Source organism: Vombatus ursinus, unplaced genomic scaffold (genome assembly GCF_900497805.2).
Source record: "Vombatus ursinus unplaced genomic scaffold, bare-nosed wombat genome assembly UNPS02014959.1, whole genome shotgun sequence".
NCBI lineage: Eukaryota > Metazoa > Chordata > Mammalia > Diprotodontia > Vombatidae > Vombatus > Vombatus ursinus.
In genome coordinates this window covers 9,566,503-9,583,721 of record NW_020954737.1, presented here as the reverse complement: position 1 = coordinate 9,583,721, position 17,219 = coordinate 9,566,503, and the positions used below count along the sequence as shown (strand labels likewise).

At 39.3% G+C, this 17,219-nt stretch overlaps 1 protein-coding gene across 2 annotated transcripts in view; it reads left to right on the top strand.

The window, feature by feature from the left end:
* SLCO2A1 (solute carrier organic anion transporter family member 2A1) overlaps positions 1-17,219 on the top strand; it is a 149,377-nt gene that overhangs the window by 86,813 nt on the left and 45,345 nt on the right. For both annotated transcript variants that reach the window (XR_003567602.1, XM_027845179.1), the window contains exon 4: positions 15,367-15,591. Coding sequence is in view for 1 of the 2 variants with exons in the window: in XM_027845179.1 (XP_027700980.1) it covers positions 15,367-15,591 (225 nt within the window). In the remaining variant the exon portion in view is untranslated. The remainder of the gene's footprint in view (positions 1-15,366; positions 15,592-17,219) is intronic.

Genomic DNA, 17,219 nt, shown 5'->3' with positions numbered 1-17,219 from the left:
GTTTTTCAGTTAGTCAGAATTCAACTTCTTTTTAATATTCTTTCATTTATTACATAATTGTTGTGAATATTAGGGGTTTTATTTTTGTTGTTCTGCTGATTTTACTCTGCCTCAGTTTGTTAATTTCCTTCTTGCTGGTTTTGGTTGCTTCCAAGTTTCTGAGATAATTTTGAGTCCTGATTCTGTCTCAAGCATATTAGCTATGACCTTTCAGTTTTGTGTCAGTATTCTTGGATTCACTAAATATTCCTTTGGTGTCTTCGTTGAAATCATTGAAAAAATATCAAACAAGAAAGGGTCAAGAACTGAGCTCTTTGTGGGTCTATATTGATGCATTAATTGTCTTGTTATTTAACCATCTACCATTACCTTTCCAAACCACATTTTTCTTCATTATGTCAACTCAAAGGGTAACAGATTTAGGGCTAGAAGGGACCTTCGAGGTCATTGAGTTCAGGCTCCTAATTTTACAGATGAGGAAACTGAATTCAATGAAGTGTTTTGTTCAAGGTAAGATGAGCAGTAAATGACAAAATGGGAATTTGAGCCCTTATTCTCTGATTCTCAGTACTCTAAGTACTTTCTGTGTGCCATGCTATATCTTGTCCATAAGGATATTATGAGATATCGTGTCAAAAACCTTGCTGGAGCAGCTAGGTGGCACAGTGGATAGAGTACCAGTCTCGGAGTCAGAAGGACCTGAGTTCAAATTGACTATAGATACTTATTAGCTTTATGATCTTGGGCAAGTCACTTAAACCCGATTGCCTCCACCCCCCCCCCAAAAAAATAACTTGCTCAATTTAAGATTCATTGTGTTTATAATTAGAAAAAGTTAACCTTCTGGAAAACATACAATGAAACATATATACTTCCCTCATTCTAGAAAGGTAAGGGACAACTGCTACAGAATGTTGCATACATTGTCAGAATGGGTCACTGCACTCATTGCTTCTGCTAAAATTATTTTTCTTTGCCATAAGGGAAGATTCAACCTGAAGGTGGGGCAGGAGGGAGGTTCCTAGAAATCAATATGATATAAAACATAAAAAATCAATAATTTTTAAAGAAATAATTTTAAACAAACAAATGTAAACTTGTTAACAACTATAAACTCGTATTAAAAAGGAAGTAAAATAATTCAGCATGGTTTATTCCTAGTGAATCCACACTCACTCCTAATAATAAACATTTTCCTTTTCTTTTTGGTCTTTATAAATTTTCTTTTCTTTCTTTTTTTAATTAGAAAGCATGTTTTTCCCATATTCTTCTTCTCCCCCTCCCCCAATAGAAAAGGAAAAAGAAACTTCCATGAGTCAAGAGTATGATTTGGCCACAAATCAAATCTACAAAACCTTTGTAACAAATAAACATAGTCAAACTAAGTAAATTCACACATGGGTCACATCCAAAAATGTATGGCTCATTTTGCATCTTGAGTCCATCATCTCTCTGTCAGGAGCAATCACGTCTTTTCTAAGCATTCAGAAATGGAATCTACTCTTCTACCTGTTTTGGACATTAGACATTTGACTAATTCACCTTTTGGTACCTCTGCTACTTTTTATCAGTTCTGTATTAGAAAATGTTGAGAATGAGCGAGTTACCAGTACTTACGACTACCACAACTCTCTTTTTCTTTCTTATCCTACCCCTAACAAATCAACCTTTATTAAGAAGGGAGAGATATTCCTGAGTGGGAATCAAAATTCTTTTTCCCATAGAAAAAGCAGGATATGTGGCGATGAGGTGTAATTGAAATAGTATCATGAGGGCATTTTGGTAAAACTGTCTTTTGGGTGTGAGCTCCTGCTCATTATAGTGGTGTTGTGGGAAAACAGTTGCTGAGTTCCAAAAGACCAATTACTCTACGAGTAAACATTTGTAAAACAACTTGTTTGTAACTTAGGAGTTGCCCACACTAGGTTCACTGGTGGGTGTTACTGGTATTTACAGGAAGATCTTTTGAGAGGGAAAATTTAGGAGGATTAGGAAATGGATATTGGAGAACAAAAACATTTTAAAATAGACTCCCAAGAGTGTTGATGCATCCAAGGCTTGGCATTTTTACCATTATAGAAGAGAGTACAGCAGGAAGCAGCAATATCTTTTCCATATCTTCCTCATTGCACGGTGTTTATACTTTGGGACTTGAAAACTGGAAAGTGGCCATACAGTTATTTCTCCTCTCCTCTCCTCTCCTCTCCTCTCTCTACTTCTAAGTTCTCCACTTGGTCAAACTCTGGGAATGATACAATCACAGGGAACAGTAACCACGGGGCAGGAGTTTGTGGGATGCCAATGTGCATGGTGGGTCTCTCTATATTCTAGGAAGTAGAGGTAAGTATGAGGGAGCACCAAGACAGGGGCAGCATGTGTGCAAAATCAGTCAGTCAATAAGCATTTATTAAGTGTCTACTATGTGCCAGGCACTGTGCTAAGCACTGAGGATACAAAAAGAGGCAAAAGACAGTCCCTGCCCTCAATGAACTTACAGTCTAATGGGGGAGATGACTTGCAAACTAATATATATACAAAGCAACCTATGTACAGGATAAATAGGAGGTACTTAACAGAAGGAAGGCACTAGAATTAAGAGGTTTGAGGAAGGCTTCCAGTGGAAAGCAGGATTTTACATGGGTCTTAAAAGAAGTCAGGGAGGTCAGTAGTCAGAGTGGAGGAGGGAGAGCATTCCAGGCATGGGAGACAGCCAGAGAAGATGCCTAGAGCCAAGAAATAGAGTGTCTTATTCATTGAACAGCCTTGATACTAGTGTCACTGGACTGAAGAGGACGTGTTGGAGAATAAAGGGGTGAGAAAATTGGAAAGGTTTGAGGGGCTAAGTTATGAAGGGCTTTGAATGCCAAACATAGCATAATCCACTGCCTGTCTGACTTCTGTAACATATTGAAGAATTAATTTCATCTTAGGCATCGTAAGACTTTCTGTCCTATTAATAATAATAATAGCTAACATTTATATAGCACTTACTATGTGCCAGATACTGTGCTATGCACTTTGCAATTATTATCTAATTTCATCCTCACAACAACTAGGGACATAGGTGCTACTATTGTCCCCATTCTACAGATGAGGAAACTGGGGCAGAGCATGGTGAAGTGACTTGTTCAGGGTCATATAGTGTCCAAGCTTGGATTTGAACTCAGGTCTTCTTGCCTTCACGCCTGGCACTCTACCCACTATACCACCTAGCTTCCTCAATATGTGGTATTACCTACCACATAGTATGAGAGGTATAGTGACTAGAGGTTTAGCATTGGAGATACTATTAATAAACCTCAGGAAGATCTGGGTTCAAGACTTCTTGACATGGGCAAGTCACTTACCCTCTCAATGTCACAGGCAAGTTACAGATGAGTAACTTAGCTCCATCAGTGGATGGGGTTTCCAAACCAGGAGTTCCCTACACCAATCAACTGCTGAGCAAATCCTTTGTTCCTCGCTCTTTGCTTTCTCTCACCCAACATCTCTCCCTGCAGAAAGGAAGACTCATTTCTTTGCATTATAAGCAAAGCTTCTCTCTTTTTCCTTCACCTATGTGATCATTCTCTCTGCTGTAGACCCATCTCGTTCCTCTCTTGTCCCATGTGGCTCTCCAGACTGTCGTTCAGCTTAGGCATATGGAAGACAGTGACTCAGAGAAAAGATGTGGGAGGATGGCTAGCAACTTATTGACCTTCAGGGGACTCCGTGTAAGCTGACAAGGGCCCACTATGACCAGAGACCCTTTCTTGTTTCCATTCTATGTAGATGTTCATTCTTGATTCACCATCATATATGTCCAAAAACAGCAAAAGGGTCCTAGAAATTTTAATTGAAATTCAACATGTTAAGATTCACAGTGAGTCAATGCTGACTCACTCTCAGCTAGGCGTGGGGCTGGGGGAACTAAAGGAGGGGAAAGGTCCTGGACTGTTTCACGTTAGCATTTCACAGCTTTGTGAAAATTGGGCCTAACCCAGAGCCTAGTTTGTGTTAGGCAGAGAAAGAATGTACTCTGATGAACCCAGAACCTTCCAGAAGTCCCCTTCTAGTGAAGATGAGAAACAGATTCCCATGTTCACAGAAGGGCCTCTCGGCCCTCCCCCAAATCTTCCCCAACATGCACACAAATTGCCTTGGAAATGTCAGCCTAAGGGCACCCATTTAGGATTTCGAGAGCTAAGGAAAGCCAGGACTCCAATGGCTTTTCCACAAAGCAACTGAATTGGTGGGAAGAACATTTCCAATCAGTCTTCAATGAATGGAGATGGAAATGTGTTTCTGGGGATTCTAGTGAATCCAGGGGAGGCAGTGGCCTGTGCTCTTTGCTGGAAGATCCAGGTACTGTTATCCATCAAGCCAGCTGCAGTGGTGTGCCATGTGCTAGTTAGCTGGGTTCCCTCCCTTCAGCTTAGACTCTCCCTGAGAAACATCACATACATCACATATAGGGACCCTAGTAAATGTGAGAAAGGCTACTGCTACACAGAGGAGAAACCAGATCCAAATTTGTCTTGAAAGGCAATTATCACCCTCTTCCCCTGCCTTCCCCACCCCCATGCCATCCTACCTATATTAGCTAAATGGACTGTTATGGGCTGGGATATTTATGTTTTAGCCTAGGCCTATGATTTAATAATGTAAGGTACACCCAGTATGGAAACTCCTCAACCAGTGAGATATCAAGAAAATTGCTTGGGGGTACTGAGACATTAAGAGTGAGTTGCCCCCATGGTCATGCAGCTAGTATGTATCAGAGGTGGGATTTGAACTCACTCTTCCTCACACAAAGAAAGAATAAAGTAAGTGAAAAAATATGCTTTGATATCCATTCAGAGTCCATCAGTTCTTTATCTGGATCTGGATAGCATTTTCCTTCATGAGTCCATTGTACTTGCCTTGGATCATTGTGTTGCTGATAAGAGCTGAGTCATTCATAGTTTATCATTACACAATGTTGCTGATACTGGGTACAATGTTTTCCTGGTTCTGCTCATTTCACTTTGCATGAGTTTGTACAAATTTATGCAGGATTTTCTGAAATCTACTTGCTCATTGTTTCTTATTGCACAATAGTGTTCTACTACATTCATATACCACAACTTGTTCAGTCATTTCCCAGTTGATGGGCATCCCCTCAATTTCTAATTCTTGGCCACCACAAAAAGAGCTGCTATAAATATTTTTGTACATGTGGGTCCTTTTCCCATTTTTATGATCTCTTTGGGATACATTCCCAGAAGTGGTATTGCTGGGTCAAAGGGTATGCACATTTTTATAGCCCTTTGGGCATAGTTCCAAATTACTCTCCAGAATGGTTTGATCAGTTCACAATTTCACCAATAATGTATTAGTGTCCCAATTTTCCCTCATCCTCGCCAACATTCCTCATTTTCCTTTGCTGTCTTATTAAATAATCTGTTAGGTGTGAGGTAGTACCTCAGAGTTGTTTTAATTTGCATTTCTCTAATCAAAAGTAATGTAGAGCACTTCTTCATATGCCTATAGATAGCTTTGATTTCGTCATCTGAAAACTGCCTATTCATGTCCTTTGACCGTTTATCAATTGGGTGCTGAAGGTTTTTAGATGAGGGAGTCACCTGTTAGGAACCATGTCTTGGAAAGATTTCTCTGACCAAAGAAAGAAGGATAGACTGGAGAGGGGAGAGACTGGAATCAGGAGACAAATTAGAAAGCTATTATTGTTATTTGTTGTTGTTGTGATAAGAAACTAAGTGAGGCAACAAGGGCCAGAACTAAGACATTGGCAGTAAGAATACAAAGGGGAGAGAGGAGAGATAGATGAAAGGGATATGTAAAGATCCTAGGATTTAGAGCTGAAAGCTACCTAGGGATCATAGGATCACGGATTCAGAATTGAAAGGGGTCTCTTATCTCATGGATGAAGAAATCCAGAGAAATGATTTTCACAAAGTCAAGTAGGCTTTAAATAGCAGAGCCTGGATTTGAACCCAGGTCTTCCCACTCCAAACCTAGCCCTCTTCTTGACACCAAGCTGCCTCCTGACATTGTTAAACAAAACAATGACAAAATGAAGACAAAACAAAGATCCCTCCTTAAGAAAAGGATCAGTGAGTCCTACTCATTTCCTGTTGGTATGCCACACCCACAGCCCAGCATGTTCTTTTGGCCTTGATTCTCAAACCACTTCTGATACAACAAGGCTATTTCTTGGGGGCAAGTGATGCCCCATAGGTGATAAGAGCTCAAGCTTGTGTGGCCTACTCAGTTGGCCTTCTCCTTCACCCTATGTCAGCACAGAGACTGGGATGGGTTTGGCTGGTTTGAAGATTGGTTTTTGTTTTGTAAATGAAGTTTGACATGAAAGCCATGGGGGGTGGGTGTTGGTAAATGGATCCAGAGCGCAAAACAGATAAAAAAAAAAAACCCAGAAGATTTGAATATATTTTGTTCTGGTTCCAAAACAATTTGGAAAAAAAAAAAAAAACAAACCCCAAAACCTCCAAGAAGAAGATTTCACCCTGCATGTCTCCAGATGCTGTAGAATGTTAGTGGTCTCTGGGCTTTTGCTTCCCTGGACCCTACCCAGCCCCAACCATTTGATGCAGGCACAGGAGGATTTTTGTGGCACTGCTCCCCTCGTGTATGGACTCCCGCCCCATGGCTACAGGCCAGTGTAAAGTCTTAACAACCTGGTCGGCATTTTTATGGATTTTCATGACCATAAAATGCCCCACAAAATTAAATTTGCAACTGCGAGTCAGCAGCAGTGTTTTAATAAATGTGAATTTAGTAGAATAATGAGAGTCAGTGAAATCTAACCCCCTGCACCAGACCTCATAAAAAAGCTAAATACTATGATGCTCTCTTTCAACCGCACCCTCCACCCCTTCCACAGAGATGGATGGGACCTCACGTGTCACCAGATACAACCTTCTTCTTTTATAGATGAGGTGATTTAAGGTGCTGAAAGGTTACGTGATTTGCCCAAGGTCAACAATACATGGATGGAAGAGGTGGGCTTTAGAATACTGGTTTCCTGATTCCAGGAAACTTCAGTGTTTGTTCCATACATTCATTCAATCATTCATTTATTCAGCGATCCACTCAATAAAGCATCGATTTATGCTCTAAACTTAGGGATAGAAGACACCTAAAGGATTTTACATTCTATTAGGGAAAATAATTTTAACACAGATAAGCACATTTAAAATATATACAAAGTAAATACAAAGTAATTGGTGAGGAGGGACAGCTAGCAATTGGGGGTGAGGGAGGTATACTACTGTTCTAAACACTTTTCTTTTGTGACACTTTTGTTGTTGTTGAGTCATTTTTTAGTTCTGTCCAACTCTTCATGACCCCATTTGGGGTCTTCTTGGCAAAGCTACTGGAGTAGTTTGCCTTTTCCTTCTCCAGCTCATTTTTTAGATGAGGAAACTGAGGCGAACAGGGTTAAGTGACTTGCCCAGAGTCATACAACTAGTACGGGTCTGGAGAAACCAATTTGAACTTGGGAAGATGGTGAATCTTCCTGGCTCCAGGCTCAGCAGTCTGTCTATTACATCACCTAGCTGCCCCTTTATAATGTCTACATCTTGCATATTATACATGTGAACTGGATTATATACATTTTCATTACCTCATTATGTATAAATTATACATTTATATACATATTATTATTATTTTATTATATACTTTTTTCTAAACTTCAACTTTATTTGGCCAATGTGTTCAGTTCCAACATTATGGTGGAAATGTTTAAAGTGTTATCAAGCCTGATTGAGCTCAAACATCCTTGGCCCATCCCCACACAACTGCCCTCCCCAATTCCCAATAATCATAAGTGCCCTGGTTTACTGTATCAAGTAGGCTTTGGAACTCATCTTGTACACTTGGAAAAGAATCCAACATTCACCGAACAATGCACCAGAAAGTTGTGGAACAAAACCCTGCATCATAACAGGGAAGAAGGTGGTACTACTTCTGGATCTAGTCTAAGGAGGGGAGCCAGAAACTATCTTCCCCTTCACCAATGATTGTTGTCACAAAAAACAAATGATGGCATATCATTTTTGAATAATAATGACTCATTTACCTAGTGCTCTAAGCTTTGCATTTCACATACTGTTATCTCACTTGATTCTCCTAACAACCACGTGGATTGAGAGCCATTGTTACCTCCATTTTACAGATGAGAAGACTTTGTCTAAGAGATTTAAATGATCTGCTCAGGGTCATACAGCTAGTGGATGTCTGAGGCAAGATTCAAACTTAGGTCTTCCTGACTACAAGTCCAGTGGTCTTAGCCATTAGGGCCACTTACTTGCCAGATGGCATCTTTATTTTAATTTTTTATATTTATTTATATATGCATATATATATATGTATGTATTTCCATTTTAGTGGTCCAAAGAGAAGATACCACATGTTTAGTGCTTGAACTTATACCAGCTGGGCTGGGATTAATAACTGCATTCTAAATCATAGTACCTAGTACAAACCTCTTCTCATTAGACAAGTGTGTATATCTAAAAGTGTCTTTTTTTAACTTCCTCACCAATGATTTTTTTTTAAATCAAACATTGTAGACCCTGCCTATGTCGAGAGAACAGAGAGCATATGTGTTTGTGTGTGTGTATGTGTGTTTGTGTGTGATTTGTGATCTGAAGGAAGAAAAGAAGGAAGAGAGGTGGGGAGAAGGAGAGGAGTAGGAGAGAAGGATAGAAAAAAGGAAGGAAGGAGAGGGGGAAGGAGAAGAAATGAGGGGAGGGAAAAAAAGAGGAGAGGAAATAAGAGGAGAGGAGGGGAAAAGAAGTTGGGAGGATGGGGAAGAAGAAAAGAGATGAGGTGGGGAGAGGAGGAGAAGAGGGGAGAGGAGGTCAGGAGGAAAGGAGAGGAAGGGATAGTAGGGGAGAGGAGATGAAAGAATACAGGAGAGGAGAAGAAAAGAAGGGGGAGAAAGAAAGATGGGGAGGAGACAGGATGGGGAGAGAAGCGATGAGAAGAAGAAGGAGAAGAGGGAAGAAGATGGGGGGAGGGAGAAGAGGAGGAGGAGAAGAGAAGAGAGAAGTTCCCAGAGCCTCTGTTTTTTACTTATGACCTCTAAATAGAAAGCATTAGGAGTTTGGCAGCAATCTGCTAATTGCAGATAAAAAGCAGATAAACAAGCCAGATTTCATTTGTAGGGGGAAGTCCACTTTCAAAGTCTTACCCCAAACCAAGGGGGTAGAAGACATTGATAACAAGAGTAGAGTAGGTGTAGGAAATCTTGACAGCTTTCCCAGACCATGCTAGCCCTGTGACTTAGACTTAATAAGAACACATTGTTTTACTCCTTTTTATAAAGATATGAACACTATCACAGACCAAACCCCCAACAAAATCTTAGCCACTGTTTATCTTTGCCAATATTTCCCTTCAGTGAATTGTAGACCCCATTTAATGCCCTGACATTTCTCTACAGTCCCTACCTGCCTTACAAATTTCATTGAAATCTGATAAATTACAAAAGCTATGGCTCTAATATATTGGAAGCCATTTTGTTTCAAGATGGCAAATTAAACTAATAATCAATGCTATGATGTAGCCTGTTGTCTTTTCACAGTTTATCAAATTTGGCCTCAATTAGTCAACTCCTCCTAAAGATGAAATTAAAAATCAAACAAACAGGCATGAAGCAGGTGCGACAGGGACCTACCTCATCTTATGTGGTCAGTTATCAGCCGAGTTGTATTTTTTGGCAAATGATCACCTGCTTGTTTACAAGGCTTGCCACATATGTAGAAGGCTTTGTGCTTTTCCTTTAAAATGGGCTTCTTTGAGATCAGTCAAGATCCCTTCCAGTATCATTTGGAACTCCTAATGTATTTTGTTTCTCATTTGGTTCCATTCTAATAATAAAAAAAGAGTATATACTGATACAGGCGAGATGGGGAAAAAAATAAAATAAAATGAGCTCCTTCATGGAGAGCTTAGGAGATGATCAGGTCTTCCAGGAAGCAAGCTTAGAGCTGGGTCAGGCATGGAAGTCACCAAGGTCATCCACTGCATCCCAGGTCATTGCCAGTCATCTTGACTTTTGTGTTGCTGCTGGACTTTGATGACTAGAAGAGAGTGAGGCTTACAACTTTGTGCAGCTCTGCCTCACTTAAATCCAATTCATATGCAAGTCAAGACATCACCCTATTGCCCTTCTTGGAGAACAAAGGACACACAACAATCTTCTATTTATCCTGTATATAGCTTGTTTTTTACATAGTTGTTTTTTATGTTGTCTCCCTCATTAGATTGCAAGCTTCTCAAGGACAGGGACTGTCTTTTGCCTTTCTTTGTATCCCTAGAGCTTAGCTCAGTGCCTGGTATTTTGCTTGCTGGCTGACTGACTATGCCACTTTGATTTGCATTATAGTTATTTGCATATGTGCCTTATTTCTCCTGCTAGAGTATAAGATGCTGGAAGGCAGGCCAGCGTTTTATCCTCTACAGTGGCTAGCACAGTACTTTGTCCATAGAAGGGGTTTAATCAGTGCTAAAGAGATTCAGGAACATGGAGCTTCTTGGGATCCTAAGATTTAGAAACTGGAAAAGGGTCAGGTTGCCCATCCTTCCCATTTTACAGATGACAAAATTAAGAGCAATAAAATGATTTACCCAAAGTCACAGAGATAATAAGACCTTTCTACAAGTGGACAAGCCGGGATTTAAACCTCAATCCTCTGTTTCTAAATTGTTTGCTCTTCCCATTTTATCATGCTTCCTTTCCCCTTTGGGAGACCTTATAAATGTGAATTAAATTGAACAGAATTGAATTAGATTTTAGTGGGTCACCTTATGAAACAAGAAATGGTATGTCAGTTGTTTCCATTGCAATGAAGAAAAACATTTTTTTAAAAGGGAAGGAAATGGAAACAAAAGCTCCTAAAAGACCACAGCCCAGAGGAGTACCATCAACAATGCTGATTGTTCAAGATGGGATCAAATTAAAAACAGAGGGGCTGATACAGCTCTCTTCTTTCAAGCCAGACTCCTGTCAGCTGTCAGAAGGAGCCTCCAGGCTACATAGTTACTGTAAGAGACTACACAGAAAAGGTCCTCATCTGAAATTTATTAGAATGCAGCCTCAGTTTCTTCATCTGTTAAGTGAAAGTTGTCTGAGATGACATCTAAGGCCTCTCGTAGGGCTAACATTCCAAGGGCCCTGTAAGGTCTTATGGACACACCTTAAGGCCACGCCTGAAAGATGCAAATGTTCGGCCGCTTCCTCTGCCTTGATCACCTTGCTTTGCTTTCTCCTGTGACAGCTGGTCTGATGGAACTAGGGAAAAGAAATCCCAGGAAGCTTGCCTGTACTTAACACTAACCTTTTTCCTTAAGAATTTGGAGGGGAGAACAGCAATCTGTTTTTTTCCCTGAATTTTTCCCTGAATATGGAGCACCCCGTTTTGACTCTTAGCTTTGTGACCCTGGGCAAGTCATTTCTTTGGGACCCAGTTGCCTCACCTATGAAAACTGGACATAATGAACCCTGTCTCCCAAGACTCTATGAAGAAAGTCATTTTTAAATCTTAAAGTACTCCATGTGTTTTTTTGTGTTAATGATGGTCCTAGTCAAGGTATTATATATTACATAATATTAGATATACATATATAAAATATGTGTATGTACGTATGTGTGTATATACACACACATATATAATATATACATACATAAAAGATATGTGTATATATTGTGTATAGGTGCATATGTGTATATATCACTTGAATTATATATAAATATGTACATGTATGTGTATATATACACATATTATATAATATATACATACATAAAACATATGTATATATTTTGTGTATATATTGTGTATAGGTGTACATTTGTATATATTTATTGTATTATATTATATATAAATATATGTGTATATATACACACATATATAATATATACACACATAAAATATATGTATCTATATTATATATAGATATATAGGTGTATATGTGTATGTACCACCTATATTACATTATATATACATAAATGTGTATATATATACATGCATATTATATAATATCTACATATCTAAAATATTGCGTATATCTGTATGTGTACATGTGTATACATACAAACATATTATATAACATAATATATACATATATAAATATGTGTGTATATGTGCATGTATATATATACCTATATACACAAAACCACATATATTTATATATAACATACTATATATGTGTGTTACACACACACACACACACACACACACAAAAAAAAAACCTCCCTGCACCAGGGACAGAGGTTCTTTCCCCTATGGGCTGAAGTCACCTTCTCACCAGGCTCTGCTCATGACTTCTCCCACAAAACCGACAAACCCAGGATAGAAAAGCCAAATGGTTTGATCATAGATTTAGAGCTGGAAAGGACCTCACCCTTATTTTATAGATGAAGGAACTGAGGTCCAGAGATGTTAAATGACTTGCCCAACATCCTACAGGTATAAGTAGAAGAGGCAGGATTCAAATTTAGATCCTCTGACTCCAGCTCCTGAATTCTTTCCATGTCCCAGACTGGGATTAATGGAAACCCCACATTGATTTATCCAGTGCCTCCTTTGACTGGAGCTAGTCAATCAGTCAACAAGCATCGATTAAGTACAACCATTTTCCTGACTACTAGGGGTACAAAGGCCAAAATATGAAAGAATCCTTGCCCTTGAGAAGGTCTCATTCTATCAGGAAGACTGGGACCTTGAACACAGGTACTCTATAGTGTGTGCGTTACCTGTCAGGCCTTGTGAGGGTGATTTGATACAGGGTGGTTAGATCAAGCCCTTCACCCAGAGGAACAGGAAGGGGCATATGCTGATAGCAACTGATTGTTGCTAATTCTACAGGCATTCTACAGATTTGGCAGCTGGTGGCACAGTAGCTAGAGCAACAGGCCTACAGTAGGAGGACCTGAGTTCAAATCCAGTCTCAGACACTTACTAGGTTGGGCAAGGCACTCAACTCGGTCACCTTTAGTTTCTTCAGCTGTAAAATGATCATAATAACAGTGCTTAGTTTAAAAGGTGGGCAGCTAGGTGGTGCCATAATGCACAGAGCACCAGTCCTGGAATCAGGAAAACTCATCTTCCTGAGTTCAAATCCAGCCTTAGACACTCACTAACTATGTGACTCTGGGCAAGTCACTTAATCCTGTTTGCCTCAGTTTCCTCATCTGTAAAATGAGCTGGAGAAGGAAAAGGCAAACCACTCCAGTATCTTTGCCGAGAAAACCCCAAATGGGGTCACAAAGGGTGGGACACTACTGAAAACAACTGAACAACAATAACACCTCCAAAGGTTGATGGGAGGATCAGATGAGATAATATTTGTAAAAACGGTTTAGTACAATGCCTGCCACATAGTGGGTAATATATAAATGCTTATTCCCTATCCATTCTTCTAGTTAGCTTCATTTCATCTACTCAGGATTGGTGCATTTTTTTGAAAGTCCTTGTGGGCATTTAGTTTTTTAATCATTAACATGATAAACATGAACATGTTCACATACAAAGAATAAGATAAAAAGAGTATTGTATACGAAACCATAATCTCTGTTACATGCAGCTTTTTTTTAAGCATACAATAAATTTAACATGGTAGTACCAACATTGTCTTGCCTATCTGTCTCCTTCTGGTTTTGCTCATGTTTGATTGGTTTTTCTATAAGAAGTTCCAGCTCCCTCTGTCCATCACAGCTCCTAAGACCTGTGGGCCATCAGGCAGTCCCACTTTCTGGGAGCAGTTTTGTGTGTAGCTTCAGTTTCCTGGGCCAGACAAAGATGAGGACCAGCAGCGCACATGTTTCCTAGCATCTTTCTTGTATGAGTCAATCTATCTGTGGGGTCTCTACGTTATACTAAACCCTGTAGTTACATAACTTGATTTATGTTCCTGGAGATATAAGACAGTTTTAAAAATTATTTTTACTTATTTCATTAGATATTTCCCAATTATATGTAAAAAAAATTTAAATAATAATTTTTAAAATTTTGAGTTCCAAATTATCTCCCTCCCTCCTACCCCTCCCCACTCCTTTAGAAGGCAAGCAATTTGATTTTGATTATGCATATGAGGTCAAGCAAAACATATTTTCATATTAGCCATGTTGTGAAAGAAATTGTAAACAAAATAAAACAATAAAAATAAAGATTTTTTTTAAAAGTATGTTTCAATTTGCATTCAGAGTTCATCGGTTCTCTCTCTGGAGATGAATAGCATTTTTCATCATGGATCCTTTGGAATTGTCTTTGATCATTGCCTTGATCAGAGTAACCAAGTCTTTCACAGTTGATCATCATACAATATTGCTATTACTGTGTACAATGTTCTCCTGGTTCTATTCACTTCATTTGGCATCAGTTCATATAAGTTTTTCCAGATTTTTTCTGAAACCATCCTGCTCATCATTTCTTATAGCACAATAGCATTCCATCATAATCAAATACCGCATCTTGTTTAGTCATACCCCAATTCTTTGCTACCACAAGAAGTGCTGCTATAAATATATTTTTTAACAAATAGGTCCTCTTTCTTTATTTTAAAAATTTTCTTTGGGATACAGACCTAGTAGAGGTATTGCTGAGTCAAAGGGTGTTCACAGTTTTATAGCTGTTTGAACACAGTTCTAAATTGTTCTCCAGAATGGTCTGACTAGTGTATTAGTGTCCTAATTTTTCCACATCCCTCTTAGCATTTCTGTATAGTTTTCCTTTTCTGTTATGTTAGTCAATCTGATATCTGTGAGGTGGTACCTCAGAGTTGTTTTGATTTGCATTTTTCTAATCAGTAGTGATTTAGAGCATTTTTTTATGTGACTGTTGATTGCTTTGATTTCTTCTTCTGAAAACTTCCTGTTTGTATTCTTTGTCCATTTATCAACTGGAGAATGGCTCTTATTTTTATAAATTTGACTCAGTTCCCTATATATATTTTTAAAATGAGGACTTTATCAGAGAAATTTGTACATGACATTTAAAAAAAATTATTATTTTTTCAATTAACAAGCATTTATTTTGTCTCCTTCCCATCCTAGTACTCTCTCTCCCCAAATAAAAACAAAATCATTGAAACAAATATGCCTAGTCAAGCAAAAAAAAATCCCATATTGACCTTGTCTGAAAATGTATAACATGATTTATTAATGGTATGAATATTGTCTTTCTTTTGACCAAGGGAAAGACAACAAACAGTCATTAGAATCTCTCTTCTTCAAGGACTAACAGTTTGCCAATATGTTTATCGTCCCTAGGGTTGACCACTTCTGAGGAGGGAGGTGCTACTAACGTTGAGGATGACTAGCAGTGGTGATATTGATGATTTGATGTGTTCTCATTGCAGGAAACAGCAGCCAATCCCAGGATATCTGCCATAGGAATAAACCAGATCTTATTCCAAGTAAATGTCAGAATGCTATTCGGGATCCCAGGAAGGAGACCAGTAGCATGTGGGGCATGATGGTGGTGGCTCAACTATTGGCCGGCATTGGGACAGTTCCCATTCAACCTTTTGGTATCTCCTATGTGGACGATTTCGCCGAACCAAATAACTCACCTTTATACATTTGTAAGTAGCATCCATGAAGAGAATAGTAGGGACCTCAGAATTTGAAGGTGTTCAAATTGTTGTCCTGCTAAACCCTTAATTGCCTTCACAGTTTGTCTTTTGATGAGGCATTTGCTAGGTAAGCTTGCTCATCTGACATCTGGGCACTTGATAATGAGAAATCCTGGGTAATTTGCCAAAAGCAACACTTCTTTGCCTACAGTAGTTTAGTAAAAACTCAAGCAAACTACTTAAGCCTCAGTTTCCCCACCCGAAAAAAATGAGTTGTACTAAATAATCTCTAAAGTCTATTCTAACTCTAAGGGTCTATGAACTATGTGATCTAGGCTTATCTAGAAGTAGGAAAATAAACCTAAGGACCTCCTGAGAGGTTCCTTTCAGCATCATGTTTGTAAAGTTGACAATTTTCCATGGTGTGAAGGAGGCCATGAGTTAGAAAACTCACTCCTCAATGACAGGGTCCCAGTGCTATTTTGTGACATTTCAGCCCTGGACTAGTCTAGCTTTGAGGAAATCCATGTCCTTTTCCTGCAAGTTCCATTACAGCCTTCAAGACCCTGATGTTGGAAAGACCAAATGGCATAGAGGTTAGAGCTGGCCTTCAAGTCAGTAAGGTCCGGGTTCAAGTTCTACCTCTGACACAAACTGACTGCATGACCCTGGATTAGTCACCTAACCTCTTGGTGCTCCAACCATACCCCAACACTATAAGTTGGCTGCAATTGATAGAGCTTCTTACCAGCAGAAATCATAGGTCTACTAAAAACAACCAAAAAGACTCTCACATTACCAGATAGCTGATATCTAGCTGAAATACCAAATGGCCCTCCTTCATCTTTTCCTCCTTCCTTCTTTTCTGTAGCCCCCATCCTCTCCCCACTATGATCACTTATCCCAGGAGCTCACCTAACTCTACCCTGCTGAGGAGAGCAGATGCTAACCAGATCACTGTCATCACCAAATTACAGACACATGGATTTATTCTATTGCCACCAGGGCTGTGCCCACTGGGATCCTTGTGGTTTCCATTTCCCATCGACAGCCTCCCTGCCTGGCCTTTTAAAAATGTCACAATGACTGTTCTCCCTGGCATAAGCTACTCATATTACATCAGAATGATTACGTTTGTATAATGGGAATTGGACTTGGGGATCAGCACCATGCTGGCAGCCAATCCCTGGGCGAGTTAGACCTTGTCCTCTATTTTGCTCTATGAGAAACCATGGTGCCCATCCAAGGGAAGGAACAGAGAAAAATAAACAGCTTTAGGGAAAACTTTCCTAACTGTTCCTTTTTATTATTTTCCCCCTTCTCATTTGAAGAACAACAAATTATGGGAGCCCAGCCCTAACGACTTAGTGCCTTCAATGTTTGGAGCTAAATTGTCCTTCTCTTTATTCCCCACAGCATTCTATCTCTTATCTTCATATATTTGCGCTAGATGTCCCTTATGACTAGAGTGCGCTCTCTTCTTACCTCTGTCTCATGGAGTCTTTCTCTTCCTTAAAGATTCAGCCCAAGGGCCATCTTGTGCATGAAGTCTTTCTTGATCCCCCTCCAAAACTTCCTTGTATTTACTTTGTGTGTGTAAATATACAAATACATGAATTTATTAACTTTGTGTTTAT